This window comes from Oenanthe melanoleuca, chromosome 6 (genome assembly GCF_029582105.1).
Source record: "Oenanthe melanoleuca isolate GR-GAL-2019-014 chromosome 6, OMel1.0, whole genome shotgun sequence".
Classification (NCBI taxonomy): domain Eukaryota; kingdom Metazoa; phylum Chordata; class Aves; order Passeriformes; family Muscicapidae; genus Oenanthe; species Oenanthe melanoleuca.
Genome location: NC_079340.1, coordinates 23,672,482 through 23,695,634, shown reverse-complemented (window position 1 = coordinate 23,695,634; position 23,153 = coordinate 23,672,482). Strand labels below are relative to the sequence as shown.

Here is a 23,153-nt window from a genome sequence, read left to right as displayed (position 1 = left end):
CTGCTTGGTGCTCTGTGCCTCTCCATGCTATTTATTTGTCTGCATTATTTCCATTATTTCCATAAATCCCTGGGTGCAGCAGGTCTCATTGCATAAAGATCTGTACCCAAAGGAAAGCAATTTTCAGAAATGCCTTTCTTCCAAAATACTTGTTACTGGAGAGGAGTAGTTTTTGGGGACAACCTATCTAGATATTGTCAGAAACAAAGTGACATACTCTGCTAAGACTAGAAGACTCTGCAAAGATTTAAGTCCAGATGTAGGGTCTCCAGTGGCGATTGTGTTAGGAACATGAATCCAAAGTTATGGGTCTGCAGGTTCCACTGCTGGGGCTGCAGTGTATTATTTCTCTGTCATCTTACGCAGCTGGCAACAGTGAGTGAATCTTTTCAGTAATACCAGAGATCACAGGTAGAGACGTACAGAAGACTGCAGAGACGTACAAGGTCCAAATGGGGGAGAATCCACACTTTATCCCACCACATCCTTGTTTAGTTTGCAGCAGCTGGGTTGGCAAGGAATTGCATTATCATCTCATTTATGATGAAGTTAAATTAACAGGAGCATCCTTCAGTCTGTGTATGAAGCAAAACATGACTACAAACCTGCTGGCTGTGGAGTGTGAATGCTTGTCTGCTCTGCCAAAACATTTCTCTGCATTTCTGGTCTCTCACCAGATATGAAACTGTACTTGTAATTGAGTGTGTGGACAACTTTGGGTCCCTCCTGCCTTTTCTTGCAGAGTCCTTGCTCTTTCTATCTCCTGCCTGGAGAGAATGTCTCATTTTGTGCTCATCTCTTTCAGAAGGAGGGAGCAGCAGTGGGCTCAAAACATCATCCCACACTGGAGGGAGTGGAGTGGAAAAGCGGTCGTACACCCATGGAAGCAGCTATGTGACCTCAAGTAAGGAATGAAAACACTGCCCAGTAGGAAACAGAGAGCAAAAGCAGCAGAAATGGGCTGAGGAGAGATTCAAGGCAGGGATGTAGGGTGAGCCGGAAGGAAGGGAAACGGGATTTATCAAAGTAGAAGTGGCAAATACTTACAAAATGCAAAGATAGTCCTTCCCTAAAGCTGGGTTTGAGAATGGGTGAGTAAATGGCAAAAGTCCCATTTTCCACTTTCCAATTTTTTCTGAAATTAAGGAAAACCTAATTTCAGGAGAACAACAAAAAATGTCATTCCTACTGTTTTTAAGAAGCAATTCAGAAACTGATTTCCCTTCTTTCAGTTTTTCCAAATCACAGTCTTTCTGACCATTTCTGTTCTAAAGACAGTTTTGATTAATCTTTTTGTTGATCTTTCTGAGGGTAGAATATTAATAAAGAAATTCCTAGAAAATGTTTTCTAATATTTTGTGTCCATGGCTTTAGCACTTTGAACATTCTGCCAGATTTTTCTGGACGAGCTAACTCAGTGTGTGCTGCCTACTCTATAAAACCAGGATTCTTCTCTAACAGCATTCTTTGCCCATCTGTTAGATTGTCACAGCAAAGGCTTCTAAAGACTAAGCTTCCTAGCCAGGTACCTGGCCCACTTCTCTGTCCCCAGTGGGCCTGACTATGTAACTCTCCTTTTGGAGAGTTTTTCCTTTTGGAAAACATTCTCTGTGCTCCAAGGGAGCTGACAAACCAAAGGGAGCGAAGTGCACTTTAGATGCTCAAGAGGAAAGTTAGCCTTACCAAAGAGATCTGACAGACACCTGCATGCCAGTTAAAGGCCAGAGTGTGGAATCACTTTGCCTCAGGGCACACATGAAGTAACTCCAGTGCAGATGTTGGTCTAATTGTCTGGACAATTCTCACCAGTGTGAGAGTTGAACCCAGTCCTGCAAACTCAGAGGACTGTGCAGTATTGCTGTCTTCCTTTGATTTCTTTTCAGTGTGTAGAAGAAGAGAAAAGAACCTGAACTTCAGAGATACTGAGTTCTTGCAGTTTCACAGAGCATTCTGTAGTCTCTTCTTTTCCACTTTCTTGCAGAATGCCTCTAACAGGGGCCTGCTTGTCACAATAGTTCTTTCTGCTGAATTAAATGGAAAAGTTACAGAACAAAATGGGTCCTTTTAGAGGGGAAGTTGGCGCGAAAACACTGTTGAGATCAAAAGGATGCACATTTTGTAGGGATAGGTAAACAATATCCAGTTTGATCCTGCTGATCACCATAGACAGGTTGCAGCTTATCACAGAGCTCCCTTTTTGCTTTACTCTGATCATACTCCAGCATTAGATTTTGTGCAAGAATATAAACACATAAATTATGGCTGCTCAGTTTCTTCTCCACAGCACTGATGTGAATTAGGGGGGAAATTGTTTCTTCTGTCTACATATATCAGCTACTAATAACTCCAGGCTGTCTTGGGCCTGATGCACACCTCAATCACTTCTCCAGAAAATGCACTACGTGGGAGTGTGGATAGCTGCTTTATGGGAAAGTGGACTCATCACTGCTTTCCATTGTCTCATAAACTGCATCCTTTGGCACTTTGAGTTTGGTTTAACAATCTCCCAGTTTTTGTAGCCTATGTCACTAACACTTGAGTTTGCAAGGCAATCTATATTCCAACCAAAACAGCATCATCCAGAGCTAGATTTGTGCTCAGGGGAGATGGTTCATTGTTGCCATAGGCCAGAACCTGATTTCGAACATATCATTGACAAGATTTGTTTTGAAACCAGAGTGATATACAATACTCCCCTGTGCCTTGAATGCTGAAGACAGCCAGAGTTAGACCCTGGTATTGTTCTTGTCCATCTCTAGTTCTGAAACACCAATGTAAATTGGTCCAGCTCAGAAGATAATAACCTAAAGCACCCAGAGCATCCAGAGTGTACTGCCAGGGCTTGTCTTCCATTTGCTGAGGGTGTTTTCTTTTAACTATAGGTGGAAGTGGTAGATTGAATTCAACATCATCATCCTCCAGCTACAGACAAGCCCAGTCTCCCAGCTCTACTCTTACCAAATCACCTGGCTCAACATTTGAAAGAAAAACCTATGTCAGCCGCCATGCAACATATGAAGGTATCACAGAACATGCCATAGCAGGGAGGCGATGTGCAGTGGAGGCAATGTGCAGTGCACTCTGAGGTCACATAAGTGCAGAATTGTCCCCAATACCATTGTGGTTTTCCTAGGAAATAAGCCATCAGGGACACAATTTAATGATTAAGTCCTATTTATCTTAAGAGTAATGCTCATTCCTGAAAGGAATTTGTTGAAAGACATTAGCAGCCCTTTCATGTGAAACTTGAATAGCTCTTCTTTTTTAATGGAAATGTTTGCTGCCCACTGAGATTAAGCAATTGCCAGGAAAACATGCTTTGAAAGCTTTTAATGATCTTGTGCAAAATATTAATGAACACCTTTCTGTTCTTTGCAGGGAGCTCCAGTGCCAACTCTTCTCCAGAGTTCCCCAGAAAAGATTTTGGTACGTCCTTTTTAGAGCTGTTCCTCTGAACATTATGGCAAGGTCATGTGAGTTGATGACCGTAATGGCTTTTTGCACATTGCTGTGTCCTGCTCTACCTATGCTACCTCTGTATTGGGCCATCATGCAGCTCCTTCAGAGGAGTTATTTGGGATTTACATTAACAGCTGAAAGTCAGGTCTCTAGCTGATCATATTCAAACAGGGGGTGCATACTGTATATCTGCTATTCTCAGCTGTGATGCTCTGTATGATATAGGACATGGACGGGAGAAGCATTCCCTTCACCCTTCCACAATAGCTGGGAGAACAGCTACAAGCAAGAAAGTCCAGACTCTTAATCTTCCAGTAGCTCATTTCAAGACTTCATCAAGCTTATATGGAAAAATGAGGTGGCTATCAAGTGGTACATTTACACTGACCATAGCAGGTATTAGCTTGCCCTGTCCAAACTCTGAGCTGCTGATTTTACTCAGTGAAGATAGTGAAACATTATGATCAAGTCACCTTTTGGCTCATAGAGGAGGCAGGATTTCACAATATCCAGCATTGGTCAGTGGATTTTGGCCATTTAAAATGGTACTAATAACATTTCTCTGTATAAAAAAAAACAACATCTGGTCCAGTAAGGCTAAAGGTGCTGCTGATTCTTTAAGATTCCTTATGGTCTAAAGGGGCCTGGTAAATACTCTTAATGGTTCAATTCTCCCAGCTATGTTCCAATAAGAGTTACTGTCTGAATAAAAGCATCCTGAGCAAGATCAGTGTGCTGATTTTCAGAAGTGTCACGGTCCATAAAGACTAATATGGCTTTTCTCTCATTGTTGTTCACAGCATCTGCCTCTACGAGAGGGAGAAGCCAAAGTCGAGGTGAGTGATGCTGTTCTTTGAGAAGCCTCCTTTTTCAGTTCAGCATAATTCAAGTGTGTTAAATACACCTGTTCTTTAGCTGGAATCCACCAGTTTATGTGTAGAACCATCAGATGAGGTACCTGGATCTACACCACCTCAGATGTGAAGCATGGATCTGTAAGCAGCTGTTTAAACAAGCTTGGTATAAAAACTGACCTTAGTGAAAGTCATGGTAGTTCAGACTGTGTCAGAAAGGAGGATCTACTTGGAAACCTGGATGTCTGAGGGCGCAGGACATAGTCTTCCATCTTGTCTATTCACTACCGTAATCTTAGTCCATCCATTCTCTGGGACCAGTCTCTGACACATTTGCAGTACTTGCATTCATGCTTCTCCTACTGTGATCTGTCTTGCAAACCATAAAGCCATACCCTGAAATAATCTCATGCTCTTAAGAAAGAGATTGTTGAGGAAATTGCAGACTTACTGTGGTCTGTGTAGCCAGCTCACTGTAAAGCTCTGCATTGTTTAAATCATTCAGCTCTTCTAATAATTTATTAACAGTGTTGGGGAAAGAAGGATTATCTTGGTCTCCAAGAATGTAGTATCTGTTTCCAGTTGCTTGAAGAGGAAACTATAATGTCACTTTATTCAAGTTAATTTTAGCAGTGGGTATAAATCACAGCATGGTCTTGCACAGTCCTCCTGGAGAGTGTCATATTCCCAATTATTCTGCCTGAGATCACAACAGTCTCCTCTAGCACAATGCATACCTGAGCTCCCAGCAGAACTAGGCCATGAATGATAAAGTAGACACCAGAGAATCAGGTTCAGCTTCTCATATTACTTCAGAAAATAATTCCAATCCATCATCTTCTCCACATGAACGCCAAGATAGTATTTCTTTTCAAGTGTATGCACCGTCAGATTTCATCATGAGGAGCATGTGTCACATGTTCTGGCTGGCCACTTTGCTTGTGGGAAGCCATTTTAAAGACCTACCCCAGCCAAAACACATTAACTTTTTAGTTTCTTGTGCTGGACAGTAATGGTCCACTAAAATGAAGGTAATAGCATTGAGTACCTGGTGAGAATGTTAGCTGAAAACTGGACTGGTTACATTCAGTGAGCCAAAAGAGAAATCAGCATGTAGTAAGAGACTAAATCACACAGCCCATTGTAGAGATGTCAGTTTTACCCAAAAAATAGGAGGGAATTTGTGTGTTTAGTAAACTTCTTTTGATTCTTTATTTTTTTTGTTCAGAAGGACAATAAAAATAATATTTGTGATGAGTGGCAACATCAGTGTGATTGAGGACTACATAATTAGACCTTCTGTATATCTGACAGTAGCAGCATTATTGACTTCAGCAGAGACCATCAGTGAGTGAAATATAATTCCCTGGAATTGAAAGTAATAAAATGTGACCCCAAAACAAAAAGTGGCCCAAGCCCATTTCCAACAAATTCACATGGGCCATGAGTGCTGCTTAGATTAAGCAGCAAGACAGCAAGGTAGAATATAGACAGCGAGAAAGAAGGAATTCACTTTAGTCTGAAGATTCATTCCCAGCCCAGGGCACAAATTAATCTCTCTCTGTATTCATGATCTGCTTTTTATCTTCCCAGAGAGTGAAATACGAGTCCGACTGCAGAGCGCATCTCCCTCTGGCAGATGTAAGTTATTCCAGGGGTATCAGGGCTAAGTTAGGGGGTGTTGCTGCTATTTTTTTTGCTGCTATTTTTTCCTATTAAGAGCATTAACCTGAGTCCCTTTTCTGGACAAGGAAGCTTGCTGTGGGCTGGTGGTGCTCTTGTAAAGAAGTAAAATGGTGCTTAGTCCCAGAAACATCCTCTGGAGCTTTGTCATTAAGAGGCACGCCCAGAAAGTAACAACTTCATAGACATGCAGATAAATTTGACTGAATGATTTAGATCCAGAGCAAGACTACAGATCAATGAAACACTGGCTCTTGGGTGACTCTGGACACTTGCTTTTCCTGCTAGGGACAGAGTTGGATGATGTGAAACGTTTGCTGAAAGGAAGTCGATCTGCCAGCTGCAGCCCTACTCGGTCACCATCCGGTACACTCCCGATACCGAAGAAGGCTGTGGTGGAGACAAAGATGGTCACTGAGAGCTCTCAGTCAGGTACTTGGCTTTAGCAATGTTGCACTTATTCCAAACAGCATTTGCCATGAAAAGTACTCAGTTGCTAAGAACATCTAGATCAGAATACCTGGTGTCCCTGTACAGAAGAAGAGTCAGAATGCTGTCCAGGTGTTGCTGTAGCAAGAGCCATCTTGGTTATCTTTCTAGTGACTAGTCTGATTTAAAAAAAAAATTAATCCATTCTTTCTGCCACCAGCTTCAATTCAGAGGTATTTCTAGCAGAGATAAGAGCTCTAAGCAAATGTGTCTGAGAGTGATTTGATCTCTTATCTCCAAGTGAGACAGAGATAGGACTGAAGACAACATTTCAGTGAGTGATTTATTAGCCATACCATTTGAGAACTCATCAGGAACTGTATGACAAGACAAGGGGGAATGACTTCAAAGAGAAAGAGGGCAGGCTTAGATCAGATGTTAGGAAGAAATTCTTTACTGAGAGTGGTTAGGCACTGGCACAGGTCACCCAGAGAAGTTGTGGATGCGCCATCCCTGGAAGTGTTCCAGGCCAGGATGGATGAGACTTTCAGCAACTTGGTCTAGTGGAAAGTGTCCTACCTATGGCAAGAGGTTAGAACTAGATGATCTTTGAGGTCCTTTTAATCCCAAACCATTCTGTGATTCTGTGGTTCTGTGATTCTATAACTGAAGTGGTTCTTAAAATACTACAACCTTTTTTAGTTATTATACACCTCACAACAGGGCTCGAGGAAGTGGTATTGACATTGACTCCATTGTCTTCCACCAGTATCTAAGGACAATATCTTTTATCTTACTCAAAGCTCCAATCCTGTCTAAACCAGGATTTTAGTCCAATACACTAGTGAGCCAACCAGAGACATATGTGGGAAGCAAAAGCCATACATCCCATGGCCCAGGTTGATATATTAATGGAATGGGAGACTGGAGTGGTTTATTCTGGTACCATAAGATCTATGGGCAGTGAAATCTTTTCAAGGTATTTTGTGAATGATCATGCTATCAGGTCAATCTTTATTCCATGGGTTAAAATTTGTCTGGCCTCAGCTGACATTTGAGGTCAGTTATGCCATGCTAACCTGAAGTCATTGGGTTGACTCTACAAGAGTAATTGAAATGTAAATTGTTTGCCCTGCAAACCTGCAGTGCATGCTAAACCACAAGCCTGGCCTCGTTGAAAACTACTTCTGTCTGTTTGGTTTTTTTACAGTGTCAGGGACATATGACACAACCATACTGAACACTGCTCTCCCTTCATACATGTGGTCCTCCACTCTGCCTGCTGGGTCTTCCCTTGGTGGATACCATAACAGCTCTTCCTTGATCAATGCCATGTCTCACTCCACAGGATCAGGTATGCTCCCTGGATTGCCCTGATTTGAAGGATGGAACTATCCTGAAACTGGGTCAAAAGCAGGGGAGTTTTTGCACAGCACAAACTAAAATGATGGAACAATCAAACTGGCAAGGGATATGCTTGAATTTTCTCTGGTTTTCTGTAATTTGGTGCTCTCTGCTTCTACACTGACGGTATCTGAAAATCCTTATTTGTGAGGATTTATTGTCCTGGCTCCCTGACTGTCACTAAATTTTCATGACATCTCTATCAATGGGGTCAAGCTCACATTCCCTATAAAAGCTAGTTTAGACTCAAATTAATTTTGGATTATCCTGGCCCATTGTAAGAATGCTTCATATACTAAAAATGTTATAAGTAAGTTTTGTGTGTTCTTACACTTGGTGAGGCCCATTACTAAATGCCAGGGATTCTGCATTCCCAGTTGCAGAGAAAAAACACAAAAAGCTTTATGATGGCATAATATTAAAAGCTTTACTTTCTATCCCTGTCACATGATCTCATCTTGTCTGAGGTGAGATTTTTCTGCCTTTGTCAGTTCAGTTAAAGTGTGGTTTGTTGTCACAATTTTCAAGATTTTCCTTTGTGCAATTATTGTGCATTATCATTAGTTGCATTTCCAAGTTGACTCTTAATTTCTGGAACTGTGCCACTGATCTTTGGGTGTTGGATTTATGGTTTATGATTTGAGAGAAGTAATAACATTTCACTTCCTCTTTTTTCAGTTTTTGGTGTTCCAAATAACCTGGCTCCCAGCAATCATACTCTGAATGCAGGCCTGAGCTCTTCCTCTACAGGTCAGATTTTTCTTCCCTTCACACTTTACCGTTTCTGGCAGACAACTACAGTGAAATAACACCTATATCCCAGTTTCTCTCCTATTCCTCATCTGAATGTCAGCAGCTCTTTGCCCCACCTGCAGAAATGTCCATGCCTATGTCCAGCCATGAGAGTGGCCTCACATTGTAACTCAAGATAATGTTTTAAAACAGTCACCATCATTGTCCTGGGCCAACACTAACAAAACAAGTGAACTAGGTTACAAAACATTTTGTCAGGCCTGTGGTGCCCCCAGAAAGCTGGTGAAATTTGTTGGGAGGGGTCATTATTTTTGTATCACTGGTTATGTTTGGGTTTTAACCAGAATGCCACCTGCGCTGCAGGGCTCCTATAACCCTCATTGCAATGTTTTCCTTTGCAGTATTTGGAGTTCAAAACAACCTGTCTCCAAGCACCACTTCTGCAACCCAGAATGCTACAGCAGCCTCTGCAGGTCAGCAACAAAGTAAGCCTAGGGAAAGTTGGGGGTCACCAATATGTGCTTCCTTCTCCCACCTTTTCTATAGTGACTGGAAAGTTCATCTTTACAGAGGCCCCTTCATCACCATCTTCTTGTGTGGCATGTGTGGTATGAAGGGATATTGAGTAACATTTCCTCTGCTTTCCATGTACAGGAACAGCTCCCAGTGCTGATGCACTAGAGATTTGCTTGCTGGGGAGACCCTTGGTTGTTTGAGTTGTCCTAGGAACAATGAATGGGAAAAAAATATTTGAAATGCTTTGGTGCATGTAGATCCCTTGTTATCCTTCATCTCTGTCATTGTTGGATTCCTTCTTTGCAGCATATGGGATGAAGAACACTTCTCAGAGCAACACCATGGCAAGTACTGGTGTGTCTGCCTCAGCAGGTGTGTATCATGCACAGGTGTTTAGGCATGGCCTTGTACAAGCATATCATAAAAATGAGTTAGAGATTCAGCATAGCTGAGTGACACTCAAGGACGTAAATTGTCACTAGCCAAGTCTCCTACCACTACCTTTCTGAAAAGAAAGAGAGTCAGAATCTAAGTATGAGCAAATGAACTGGTTTGATTCAGATCTCTAATAATTTGTATTGTTTAATCTTGAGCTATTTTTGCTCAGAAGGCAGGAAGCTGGATAGAAGAGCACACATGTGAAATTGTACTTCATTTGAACCCAAAACATTTGCAAGGTTGCTCTTAAAAATCATTTTTCAGTTGTACTAGCTTCAACCACTCAAAAATTAAGGAATTGACTTATACATGATCAGATTATGTTTTTTTAATGAGAGAGGTCCTTTGTCCTTGAACATTTAAGATTCATCCTTTCCAGCTCTTTTCTGCAACTCTGAGAGTTATAAATTACACTTTTTTTCTTTCTCTGTATGTGTGTAAAGAAAGCCAAGTTTGCCTTGTAATCCAAGGACTCCCAAAGACAAGGCTTAAAAATAGATGTAAAGACCACAGAAGTTATGATAACATTTCTAATAAAGGTTTGCTCCAGATTCTGCTAGAGTAATGGAATAATACCATTCTGTTTATCTTGATTTTCAATATTATATCAGTGTGCAAATTCATGTTTATACACAATTCCAGACATACTTCATAATGCCTAGTGGCACAGGAGTGACCACAATGATGGTTTTGAACCTTGTTTGGCCTGTGCCAAACCTCAGTAAACTGCAGTTCAGTGTCTGCTAACCTGCCAGGCTCCTGAGATATGGAGTACTTTGTGCTTGACAGAGTAACTTGGCAGTGCTTGATGGGCTCCTCAGCTTGAGCTGTGCTGGCTCTGCTGACCCCTGAATATCTCTCTCAGGCTGAGTTTCTCTGACTCCACAGGAAGTGTATTTGAGGAGCAAAGAGCTCATTGAGCAAATCACTTCTACATATGATTGAATTACAGATGTTCTCCGTTTCTGACAGTGACATTCCCTGCTAGTGAAATGCACATCTCCAAAGAAACCCAATGACATGCTCAGCTCTCCTGTTACTTTTAGTGACCAGTATGTCTCTTACAGGGCTCTTATTGTAGTGGCAACCCCAATCACAATGTGACCACCTGTTTTTATGAACAAAAGTGATGTGGCTTGTAGTTATGGGCTCAGTGGCCCACAGTCATCTGCTCTTTGCTATGTTTCACAAATATTCCAGGAGGAACTGTTTCGAGCTCCCAGGGAGATGACATTCTGCGCAAAGACTGCAAGTTCCTGCTGCTGGAGAAGGAGAAGGCACCAGCAAAGGAGATGGAACTCTTGGTCATGACAAAAGACACTGGCAAAGTCTTTAGTGCTTCTAACACTGGGCTTAATGGAGGTAGTGTCCCTTTTTCAGGACATTTGGTTATTCTGAGGGCAGAGAAAGGGAGACTGATCATAAGGGAAGTTCAGTGTTCAGGACACAACACCCGGCTTGTACATCATACAAGAGCCTCTGTCAGACAGGCAGTTTTTAACCATGCCAGCTGAAACCTGGGTCTGGCTTTTGTGCTTGAAGCTCCAGAGTGTGCCTCGGGACATTTCACAAAGCTCAGGAGCTTTGAGATGAAAAAACCCAGATCTGGTTTAGATACGTAGAGCTATTGTGTCTTCCCAAGAAAAATATGCCTTTTACCAATGAAAGAAGATAGGCCTGGTTTAACTTCTGGTGTAATTTTTCTAATTATATTCGGTTCCTGCTCAGGATCTTTTGTAGAAGACACCTTGAAGAAAGAGAAGCAGGGATTTTCCTCCTCTTATGCTACAGATACTGGCCTAAAATCAGATGCAAATGGTAAGAGTTTGCTCTTGTGGAAATGCAACAGAATTTTCTCCTTCTGCCTCCATTACTACCTTTCCCTTTCAAGCCCACACTCCAAACTTTGTCATGCACAGAAAGACTGGTAAAACCTCTTTTACTGTTGTTAAAACAGGAGGGCTGAAATCCATGCCAAAAAGGGACAAAGAAACTTATGCAGGTAAGTGATGCAACTCAGACTTTCATTGGAAGGAGCACCAAAGCACAATATACAAAAAAGCAATTGTTCTTGAGGGACACGAGTGATCTCTGAGCAATGAATCAGAGGGAGGGGATGTTCAGGAGGCTACCAGAGAAATTGGTACCAATGATTTCATTGTAGATGAAGGGAGAGTTGGGGTATTTTTTATGACTAGAGAAAATCAGATAGCTGACAATTCAGCTGCATCCTGCTGCTGGGACAGATTTATGGGGAAGAGAGGGCTCAGACAGGCCATGCTGGCTGTTGCTATCATTTATGGCTCAGATCTGTGCAAAGAATTTACCCCTATGTGATCATGTTTTCCAGCTGTTATTTTAAAATGCACTGAGTGTTTTTGTCCCCTGTTTGAATTTCCTTTGGAAATACTGTTCCCAGCTTCCACAGGGACTAGAATTACACTCACCATGTGCACAGAGTGGTGTAAAGATTTTTTCCACAGCCCTTTGTATAATGGATCAGACCTTGATGTCCTTATTGTAAGAGATTATTAACTCTGAAGTCAAGGAGTTCTTAATTAACCAGGAGATTGCTCCTTCCCTGTTCCAGAAATACGAAGTGGTGATGCAGGAGGTGCAATTGGATCAGCACCATCCTGGTGTCCCTGTGGTTCCTGCTGTAGCTGGTGGAAATGGCTCCTGGGTTTGCTTCTAGCCTGGTTGTTTCTCCTTGGATTGCTTTTTGGACTCATTGCTCTGGGTAAGAAATAACTGAGGAAAAAAATGTTGAATGGTGTAGAAGGACAGAGTGTTTAAGCTGGGAACAATCCCAAGCACCAGAGATACCAAGCCAGAGAACTGAGGAAAACATTCAGCTTGATGGTGACTTGCCACTGAGATATTGCAAATAGACAGAAAGAATGGATAAGGAATACAATCTTTGTTGAGGAGTTATATAGTCTTTGGGTGAGTAGGATAGAAAAGCTCCTGAGGTCTGAGGTCTACTGCTCTGAGACTGATAGATTCCAAAGTTGTCATTTAAATTCCAGATATCTCTGCTGGGAAAAAAAAGAAAAAAAATATACAAAGAATTCTGCAAAACTCAGTGGCCATAGCTACTTGACAGTGTTGCCATGTTCCTGTGATGGTAGGAGATATTTCAGGCATGCTTATCTGGCAGCTTGTTCCCTAACATTTTCCTTTAACCTTCCAGCTGAAGAAGTGAGAAAGCTGAAATCCCGTGTGGAAGACCTGGAAAGAATCAATGGTGGCCTCCTGGCAATTAACCAAGGGAATTCAAAAATAGAAAAAGATGTTTCAAGAGTAGACTTTCTTCATGGTAACTCACCTTCCTCTACCTTCCCATATGAAAATGAAGAGTCAGTCTGGTTGATGGTGAAGAGCAGACTGAATAAGGAAATAGAACGAGGTGAGCAGAGTAAAAAAATGAACCCATATTTTAATTCTCACGCTACTTTTGTTAGCAAGGAAAAGGTGATTTACTTCTGTCTAGCATGTGCTGGAAAGAGATTAACAACAGAGGAGCCAATATATCCCATCTTTAGAAATTTCATGTATTTGGGAAAATAAGTTTGCTGTAAACTCACAAAACCATACTGTGCTGCCTGTAGCCTCAAATAGATGGACCCTTGTTCTTGAAATGAGTAGCTACTCTGTTGCATAATGCACTCTAACAGCCCTTTCAATTCTTGTTACAGGCTACTTCCGAGGGGAGAGAGGAGAACGTGGTGAGAAAGGTATAACCATGTAGTCCTTCTCTTCCCTGTCCAGTTCCTTGGCTCTGGCAATGCACAGTTTTGGGGTGGTTGTTGCTTCAAGGTGAAATTAGCAGTGAGAAAGATAAAGATTGCTTATGCTTGAACAAAAAGAATCAGAATTGTTTAGGTTGGAAAAGACTTTGAAGATCATAGAGTCAAACCGTGAATGTAACACTGCCATGTCCACCACTAAACCACCTCTCTAAGGGCACCTCTTCGTGCCTTTTCAATACCTCCAGGGATAGTGACTTAACCTCTTCCCCTGAGCAGCCTGTTTCAATTCCCCATAACCCTTTCGGTGAGGAAATTTTTCCTAATATCCAATCTAAACCTTCCTGGTGCAGTGAGGCAATTTCTTCTTTTCCTATTGCTTGTTACTTGACTGTGATGGTAGGACTTGTGACTGGTCCCCAGCTCATTACCCACCTTTCAGGCAGTTGTAGACAGCAATAAGGTTCCCCCCTTTAGTCTTCTCTGTTCCAGGCTGAACACCTCCAGCTCCCTCAGCCATTCCTCACAGGACTCATGTTCCAGACCCTTCACCAGCTCTGTTGCCGTTCTCTGGACTTAACTCCAGTACCTCAAGACCTTCTTGTAGTGAGGAGCCAGAACTGGACACAGCACTTGAGGTGCAGCCTCACCAGTGCTGAGTGCAGGGGGACAATCACTGTCCTGCTCCTGCCAGTTTGCCCTGTAAACTATAGAGACCCCAATCCCACACTGAGCAATACAGGAGGCCCAATTTTGCATTGTGCCAGTGTGAAAGGCCAGATTGGGTCTGATCCTGTACTATTCAAGTGTGAAGTGTCCTGTTAAGCCATAACTCCTTTGTACTTTGTTAAAGTTGGGAAAGCAATTAGAGGACAAATGAATGAGTAGTCATAGAATGTCTCTTGATTCAAATTTTTTTCCCACTTTTTTCAGGTGACATGGGAATACAAGGTCCCAAAGGTGAGTCTGGAGTTACCTGCTTTCTCAGTTTGATTGGCAGCCTGTCATAGGGCCTGGGTAGCAAATGGTGTTTTGTTACTCCAGAATTTGGAGAAGCAGATGTTAGTTCAGATATTGTTGTGAAGGTAGGGGTTTTTCTCTTGCTTTCTGGTAAAAAAAAAAAGTTAAAAATTAGAGTTCATAGTAGAAGAGATAACAGATCTTGCTTTGAATCTAGAAGATTCTAAGAGAAGACTTATTCCCCACTGATGGTCTCTTTGTTTCTGTCCACAGGTGACCGTGGACTTCCTGGTGTCCCAGGTGGGCTGTAGTTCAATTCCTCTTTGAGGCAGGACATTTACTTACATTACTGTGGGCAAGAAAAAATTTTTCATTTCCTTGCAAAATTCCTTGAACATAGATCAAAGTGGTTCTCTAAGAGTTGATATTTAGCATAGACTAAGTCACTTGATTAATACCTTGGTGCTGAGCTACAGACACAGCTCAGAGAGTTGGTTACAAGCAAAAAGCCTTGGCCACACTTCTTAGTTGAACATGCTGAATTTGGGGTTGTAAAGATTCCAGTCTACCACTGAAAGAGTCCTACAGCTGCCTAAGTATTTGGTTCAGCTTTCTTGTGCTTTTGTATGTATTGTGTTCTTCTAAAGAGATCAAGTACTCACCTTATGAGTAATACATTCTTTACCCCATGGAGTTAATCTCTCCAGGTTTGAGGTTCCCTTAAGTTGTATGTTTGTTTTATGGTACATAGTCAAGAACTCTGAACACTTACTGTGTTTTCTTTCCAGGCATTCCTGGTCCAATTGGGCATGCAGGACCAGAAGGACCAAAAGGACAGAAAGGAAGCATGGGTGAGCATCTCTGTCAGTGCTGTGAGTCTTTCACAACTGACTGACACATGGCATGGGAATACAGACACCTGGCTGGTGTGATCATGGCCTTCCCTAGTGGAGCTGGCCATGGATTCTTTTGCCCAAGGCCTCCCTCCCACAGGTGCCTGGTTTTACAAAGCATTTGTGTCCTGTAGGTGAGCCTGGCATGGAAGGTCCCATGGGACAAAGAGGTAGAGAAGGGATACCAGGACCTCGAGGGGAGCCAGGACCACCTGGATTTGGAGAAAAAGGAGACAGAGGTAGGAACCAACTGTCTTGTTGGATGAAACAGAGATGGACAAAAAGCAAGGGTTTGATCCTGATTAATGAAAAACCTCAGTGATAAGATTTCATTTCACTATTCAAATCCAGACTTCATATCAAGACATTTCCCAGCACAGATTAATATGGCCTAAAGAATTTTTTTACCCAAATTTATAGTGGGTAAAACAAGGATTGCTTTGATTTCCCATATCTTACAGTCAAGTTTGAGTCTGACAGAACCAAAATCACTTTACTATCAAGGTTATCTTCTTTCCTGTTATCCAGATCATCAAAGCTGAGGGATTTGTCTTGCTAAAGCCCAATGTGCTCATATTCTTTTCTTGGACAATGTATATCTATTTGGATGTTTTGAACTGATGAGCAGATTATTCATGACACTTGCCAGAGAAAGAATAACAGTAGATGGGATAATGGAAAAATGGGATCACAGCTGTATCCTACCATGTCTATTCATGCTCTTATTTTGCAGGTGCTATTGGTGAGCCAGGTCCTCCAGGGCCACCTGGACCCCCAGGTTCTGCTGGCCTAAAAGGTAAATGTGAAGATGGAGAGAGAGAGCACCTGGCAGAGAGGCAAGGAGTAAATGAACACCCCAGCTGTCCTGTTTCACTTGTCTTGCTCTGCAGTAACCAGAAAAGTGAACTAATGGTCTGAAGCACAGGTCCCAGTATCTCAGCTGAGATGAATGGCTTGGGTCTCTTTACTTTACTTAAGTGGAAAGCATTTCCTCAAAGTCACAAGGACTAAGTTCTCTAAATTTTTTGTCCTGGTTTTGAGGATGCCAGTAATGCAAATTCTTCCACTGGCTGAGGAAATTCCAATCCAGTAAACATCTGTTGGGATGTGGATGCTGTTGAGCAAACTGAAAGCAATTTGTTCATTTTTTGACTGTGGTGTTACTAAAAGAAAATCCATGTTCCTTACAGGTCTGATGGGTTCTCCAGGCCCACAAGGTCCTCCAGGTGAGTGCTACATTCCTTTGATGTGGCATCTAGAGACTGGGGAGAACAAAATCAGAGTGACAGCTTATCATAGTTTTTCTGCTTCAGTGCTGCATTGTGGTGGGTAGGATGAGTGAAAACCCCTCATCTCATTTTTCTGCAGGTCCTCCTGGCCTACAAGGATTTAGAGGTGAAGCAGGACTCCCAGGTGCTAAAGGTAACTTTCTCTTCCCCCTGGCAATTAAAGCACCACTAGCTAAGGTGCTTTTCTACTACTGCTCTGAGCAGCAGATGTGGTCTGACCATGTCACATTTGATTCCATGGGCAAAAAAAAGCATAAGACTGAAGAAAAGGGAGGCAAAACAAAACTTAGTGATTGTTAGGAAGTATTGAGAAATGCAGGAGACACAGAGGTAATAGAGCAGTCTTACTGGAGGAAAAATAGTTGGGTGGCTGGAGCTGTGTTAAAGGAAAAGAATTTCCAGTTTGAGTGTTTATGTTAACACAGAATCTGTATATCCCTTATGATTTTTCTTGATGCATTAAATGTCTTTCCCTTATGACTTGTTATTACTATTGTTCAATCATCCATATATCTTTCAGGTGAAAAAGGAGCAAGTGGACCCCCTGGGCCCAAAGGTATGTTAATCAATTAGGTGTCTTTTGTGGTTATTTTCTTTAGATTCCTTTAGATATGGATACTGTCCATGGGTTTTACCCTTATGCACCTTTGGCTTTTTCTTCTGTGCTCTTGTCAGAAAGCAGTCTTTATTTTTTCTGATGGAAACATTTTACAGTGAAGCAATCTCACAGAATGCTTCCTTTTTTTGTACCACAGGTGATCAGGGTGAGAAGGGTTCTCGTGGAATGACAGGTCAGTAGATTGAAATACTGGAGTAGCAGCTAACCTAATAAAAGTATAGCCCACCTAATCCCAGTTAGCTTTCTGAAATATTATAATGATGTTACTGTTTAAAGGAGTTTTATTTTTGCACCAAAATTATAAACAATTAGATCCCATTCTTGATTCTAGTAATCTTGGTAACAATCTTTGTATTTAGCTTTAGGAAAATCCTCTCAAATGCCCTGTATTCATGTCACTTGAGCATTTCTAATGCCCGAGGACAGTTGTGAATCATGAGGCCTGAACATCCTGTCAGTGCTGGTTTTCAATTGCAAAGCAGCAAATATTGCTGACAGAATTGTCCAAGAGTTGTTTGATTTATTTTCATACTCTTTTGCTACAGGTGAACAAGGGTCAAGAGGAATACCTGGACTTCCAGGAGAGCCAGGAGCTAAAGGACCTGCAGGTGGGTACCAGAAAGCAGCTGTATTATATGTGAGGCAATGTCATTGCCACCCAGATTGTGTTTCTGTGAGCACAGACAAGGAAATGACATGGGAGTGGAATCATGCTTGTTGTGATCCTAGGTCTTTCATTTAGACAGCTGTGATTAGTCTGTACACTCAGAAAAAAGGTCCTATAGTTAAGTTTTGAGTGAATGCTTTCTGGATCTTCACTAACTGCAGCCAAGGTTTCTTTCAGATGCAATGTGATGAAAATCACTTAGGTTTAGGGCTGTGCTCCACATTGGAGGAAGACAGGATAACTGTGGTGCTTTTTCAGAAGTTTCTGACAATCTCTTTCTTTGGACAGGGCAAGCTGGTCGTGATGGAAAGCCAGGTGAAAAAGGTAAGGGCTTCCTTTGGGGTAGAAGTGCAGATATTTTCTGATTTGGCAGGAGGCTGATTTGTAAAAGCGGTGGGAGAAAGATGGCAGCAGATTCGTGTTCTGGGATCTTCTGTCTCAGAGCTGCAGAGTCAACCTGTAAACATGGAACTGAAATATATAGTGGAGCAGGCTGTAAACTTGTGACAGTTACCTCTCTACAGAACTCTTCTGTCATTGATGTTCCCCTCCCAGACACTGATACTGGAGATGGCCACTTGGCTGTGAGAATGCAATAGGTGGAAAGTGCTGCAGGACAGCCACGCTTGAATGGATTGGTAGATTGCATGTCTGGACTTCTGTCTTGTTAATGGTGATTATATCCCTAGGTGAACCAGGTCTTATGGGAATGCCAGGTGCCAGAGGTCCTCCAGGACCCACTGGAGATGCTGGAGAGCCAGGTAAAAGCACACAGAGAGCAAAAATGCTTTTTGCTCAGTCAGGAACACAGATGCGTTTGTCAATGTTCAGTCTTAATTTGAATTTAAGTCTGGCAGAGGATCTCTGTATTCTTAAGGTGATGATGAAAGGAAAATACACAGAGAATCTAGACCCTTTATGATCCCAAAATTGCCCACAGTGCAAACATCAGCTGCTATGAGCTGATTTACATACCAGTTACTAGACCAGTTTCCACTGTCTCTGAGTTGTGTGCTATAGTTTCACATAAATGTAATCTCTTTCTCTCTGTCCATCCTTTTCCCACATGGAATTTTTTAGACATCTTAAGAGTTTTTGACTTTTTCTGACAGGTCTTACAGGACCTCAAGGACCTCCAGGTAGGCTTTTCCACCATATTCCAATTTATCAATGACACACTTTGATATGGGTTAAAAAAACCCTTGTAATTTTCCCTCTGTAGTACTCAGGGCTTCCAAAGTGATATCCCAAGTTTTCTGCATCTCCTTTGGCTTTTGAGGAAGGTTTTGTGCAAGATGTGTAATTTTTGAGCAATGCAAGGCTTTCAAGTGAAAATTTGCCTTTCCCCAAAATATAACATTTCAGTTCCCTGTGCATCACTGAAAAGTCCTTCTAATCAGCAGAAGAAACAGAAGGGAGAGGATGTAGCAATAGAGATGGAAACAGGGGATGTGACATCTGTAAGCAGAGGTGGTTGCAGGGGGACAGTTCATCAGGGAATTCATCCAGGAGCCTCAGGACAGGTAGCAGTACATAAAAGAAGCTACAGGTAAATCTATGAAGCAGTATTGTCGTCCAGGGAGCAGTGGGACCAGGGAAGGCCAGGGACACTACCAGCTCAGTTTGCTCCTCCACTTGCTTATAAAATCCTCAGGGGCCTGCTTATGAAGGCTGAAAGCTGGGATCTTGAGTAGGGAGCTCCTTCTATAAACCACAAGTGAAACAGCTGGGGTACCTGAAAAACATATAGCCAGCAATATGTGCAATAACCATTTTAAATTGTTTGTCTACCTCTTATCAGGACTTCCAGGCAACCCAGGCCGACCAGGGCCTAAAGGTGAGTGCTGTTTCTTCCCTAATGCTCATTTTCTCTCTAAGGATTTCATTCTAGCAAGGGTTAGCTGCTCCACAAACCAGTGGATGAATAGTGGCACCTAGTGGCTTTGGGAAAGGAAGGTTTGAGAAGCACGGTAGCCAAAGCTTTCCTGAGCATACACAGAGGGTAGTGAGGACATCAGCTAAGGGACTTGGCATGACAGCTCTCCTCTGAGCAAACCTTTGAAGCCCAGTTCTGCCCTGAGCATGAGTAAGATGCCTGATGACTGCAGTGGAAGCTGTGTGCCTGCCTTGGATAAATCCAGGCTATTGCTTATGCTGGCAGATGTTGTGCTTGGAAATCTGTTCAGCTGATCTCTGGGTTAGCACAGCTCTCTTGCTTCCCCCCTGACCTTCTAGTGCTGTGACTTCTCATATAGGAGATCAAGGGCAGAAAGAAAAGAAACTACATCCTTAATAAAAAAGCTCAACGTTTGTACTTTTGTTTCCCTAGGAGAACCTGGAGCTCCAGGAAAAGTTATAAGTGCAGGTATGTAGTGCTGTGGGGGGTCACAATTCTGACTTAGGAGGGTTTTCTTGGGGGTTTTTCGTGCCTCCTCAATTCATTGTAACTGTTGTCAGACCTGTACTGGGGCTCCCTCTGTTGGGAGAATATGTGTATAGATGTGGTATTCCTTAAACATAGATTTGTACACATTCACTGGATGTGTGAATATACGTGTCTGTGTGCAAATCTACATGTTTATTTTTCAGAGGGTTCATCAACTATTACTCTGCCAGGCCCACCAGGTCCCCCAGGCCCACCTGGCCCCACTGGTCCCCCAGGTGTTCCAGGTGAGTACTGATGAGTACAAGTAGTGATTGGTCAAATCCAGGGACTAGAATCAAGCTCTTTCACTGCTCAGGAAGGCAGGTTTATATCTAATCCCTTTCCCAGCACTGTTGCTGAAAAACAATTAGGATGTGCTTGTTTTCCACTCTCAACTTTGAGCTTAAGGCAGCAGAACTCCCACTCAAGCATCTGTGAATCTTTCTCACACACACACACACACACACACTGGCTGTGCATGAGCTTGGGCCTCAGACTTCTCTGTCCCAGTCAGACACTGCCTCCACCATGCTGGTGTCAGGCAGCAGAGTTCCTGAGCCCTGGTTCTTACGGCATTTCTGTGCCTAGAGCTGGTTTGGCAGAGACAGTCTCAGTTTGCAGTGTGGAATGCAAGAGGAGGGTTAGGCCTTTTGCATTCCTTTTCTGTTGTGGTCAGTGGCATTCTGGTTATTTCCCCAGTCCAAGAGGCACCAAACATTTTAATTTCCAGGGGATGAAAATTCAAGTAATACATGGGGCATTGATGAATTCATACCCCATAGCCATTCAATTTAGTTGTGTAGAAAAATATATTTTTTGATAGTCTCAGTTCTTATAAAAGTCCTGTTGATTCTTTTCTGCTATTGTAAAACACAACCAGTAAAATCTAATGAAATTTGGGGTTTTTTGTTTTGAAACTAGGTCCTGTTGGACCAGCTGGTCTCCCTGGACAGCAAGGTACCATTTTCCTTCAGCTTTGATTATGCTTCTTAAGAGAAAGAAATTCATTAGTTTTGCTTTTTTTCTAATTCTCTAAGCCCTTGGCACATTCCCTCTCCCTTTTGTTCACAGATTTCTTCCTTTCAGTTCATTTTGTTGCATTATTTGGCTTAATTAATCTTGTAAAGAATTTTTATAATTTTTTTTTTGTTTGTTTTCCCAGGGGTAGAAGGAGGGTGGTGAGAGGGTGATAAGAGCCAGTGTAATGTGGATGCTGCAAATGTCCTTTTTTTTTCTTGTGCTGTTTTTCCTGAGGGCTGGTATTTCTAAGACTCTTCTCAAGTGCAGTTGCCTTTCTGTGATAGGGGATATAGCCCAGCTGGATACCTCCTGCCATTTTGAAAGGCAGGAGAACAAACTAGAGCCAAACTGGGATTAATGTCACTGTGAAAGTGCTGCCAATTGGGCAGGCATCTCTTTGGAAGGGTCTGAACAGAGCTGACCCCTGAGAACCTTTCTTAGCTGTTTTTCTGTGATCCTGTTAGAGCAAACTGGGCAGTAATTTCCACACTTGCAAGCAGTGTCCCTCAGATCTGGGGACTGAGTTCATGCTCCCAGTTCTCCTAAGAAAAGTCTGAACCTCTTGTCAGAGTAGGTACAAAATGTTACTTTCTGTCAGTTATATAACTCCCTTTCTCTTTTTTTTTCCTGGAAAAAGGTCCACGGGGTGAGAAAGGATCCCCAGGTGAAGCTGTGATAGAAACCATCAGAACAGAAGTCTCATCATTAGCATCTCAAAGTAAGAGGCCCTGCCTTTCCTCTTCTTTGCTTAGAGATGTGCCAGAGCCTCAAGGCCTGCTCACAGCTACCAGGAGATGCCCCAGACGCTTTCTTCTCAATGTCTGTCTCTGTGTGTGTGTATGTATGCTTGGTGGTATGTCTGCAATGCCAGCTACCTCGTCTGCCCTCCTCATCTCTGCATCCCAAAGTCCTTTCACAAGGAAGCAGGCATCAGGCCCACACCACAGAAAGGGAAAGTGAGGAATGGTGGCTGGTGAGCAGCCATTAACAGGGGAGATACTCGCAGAGCTGAGAGCTTTCAGCCACTGAGTTCACACAGGGCAGCTCACTGTGCAATATGAACATGGAGCCATCTGTAAGATGAGAACCAGTTTGAACAGGCATGTTAATCTAAACAACAGAAATAATCTATTCAAATTAAAGGATGAATTCACAGGGGAACAAATAAACTTTAAGATTTAAAAAATGTAACATTTTGTAAAAATTTTTAAATTTTAAGCTGAAAATAAGTGAAGCAGAACAGAATGGTTTAGCAATTTCCCAAGAGAAGACCTTACTCTGTGCAGTACTGGGTGTGTGATGTACTTGGAGTTGGTATTCCTGGGATCTGGGACCTCTGCAAGTTTGCAGCAAGGTAGAAGAGACCATAAAATTATAAATTATCCTTGCCTGATCACCATCGAAATGGGGCCATGTAAATTCAAATTCAGATCATGCTTCAGTACTGTCCAGATTCCCATTCAGGAGTCTTGGATCACAGCATGACTGATCTGTGAGTTTGTGCCTCAGCTGGAGTTGAGGGTACATCACACAATACAATCAAGATAACACAGTGTAGCTACGTGTTAAATAACATCTGTGTTATGTTCTCTTCCCAAAACTTGCCTCTTTTAAAGAATCTTTCCTCTCCTTGAAGTTCTTTCCCTCCTTCTTTAGCCTTTGAGTCTTTGCCCTTTCTCTCAACAACCATCACTCTCCTCCCTGTTTCCAATATCCTGCACAGTGCTGTATTTTGTTTCATGTCCTAACCAAACATATCTCTCCTCTCCCTCTTCTGCTTCATCTTGGGCTTAGGTCACCCAGGTCCCATCTTAGTCCACCTTTGATTGTAAGAGCTTCTAGCAGCAATGTATTGACAGCTTCCATAGCATCAGTAGCTCCATAGCAACAACATTCCCTTGTTTGTGTTTTCCTCTTGCACAGTGCTGGCAGATTCACAAGGGCGAGCAGGACCACCAGGTCCCCCTGGACCACCAGGTATGTAATATGCAGAGC

General features: G+C 42.4%; 1 protein-coding gene across 1 annotated transcript in view; it reads left to right on the top strand.

Moving 5' to 3' along the window:
- COL17A1 (collagen type XVII alpha 1 chain) overlaps positions 1-23,153 on the top strand; it is a 39,626-nt gene that overhangs the window by 5,468 nt on the left and 11,005 nt on the right. Inside the window, 35 exon segments of the mRNA XM_056494363.1 lie at positions 806-904; positions 2,883-3,020; positions 3,379-3,426; positions 4,260-4,295; positions 5,907-5,954; positions 6,285-6,428; positions 7,636-7,779; positions 8,508-8,579; positions 8,984-9,067; positions 9,405-9,470; positions 10,737-10,898; positions 11,265-11,354; positions 11,494-11,538; positions 12,127-12,276; positions 12,730-12,945; positions 13,235-13,273; positions 14,219-14,245; positions 14,519-14,545; positions 15,034-15,096; positions 15,273-15,377; positions 15,872-15,934; positions 16,329-16,364; positions 16,507-16,560; positions 16,948-16,983; positions 17,183-17,218; positions 17,592-17,654; positions 18,002-18,037; positions 18,403-18,474; positions 18,826-18,852; positions 19,515-19,550; positions 20,043-20,078; positions 20,303-20,383; positions 21,060-21,095; positions 21,796-21,876; positions 23,082-23,135. Coding sequence (XP_056350338.1) covers positions 806-904; positions 2,883-3,020; positions 3,379-3,426; positions 4,260-4,295; positions 5,907-5,954; positions 6,285-6,428; positions 7,636-7,779; positions 8,508-8,579; positions 8,984-9,067; positions 9,405-9,470; positions 10,737-10,898; positions 11,265-11,354; positions 11,494-11,538; positions 12,127-12,276; positions 12,730-12,945; positions 13,235-13,273; positions 14,219-14,245; positions 14,519-14,545; positions 15,034-15,096; positions 15,273-15,377; positions 15,872-15,934; positions 16,329-16,364; positions 16,507-16,560; positions 16,948-16,983; positions 17,183-17,218; positions 17,592-17,654; positions 18,002-18,037; positions 18,403-18,474; positions 18,826-18,852; positions 19,515-19,550; positions 20,043-20,078; positions 20,303-20,383; positions 21,060-21,095; positions 21,796-21,876; positions 23,082-23,135 — 2,550 coding nt within the window.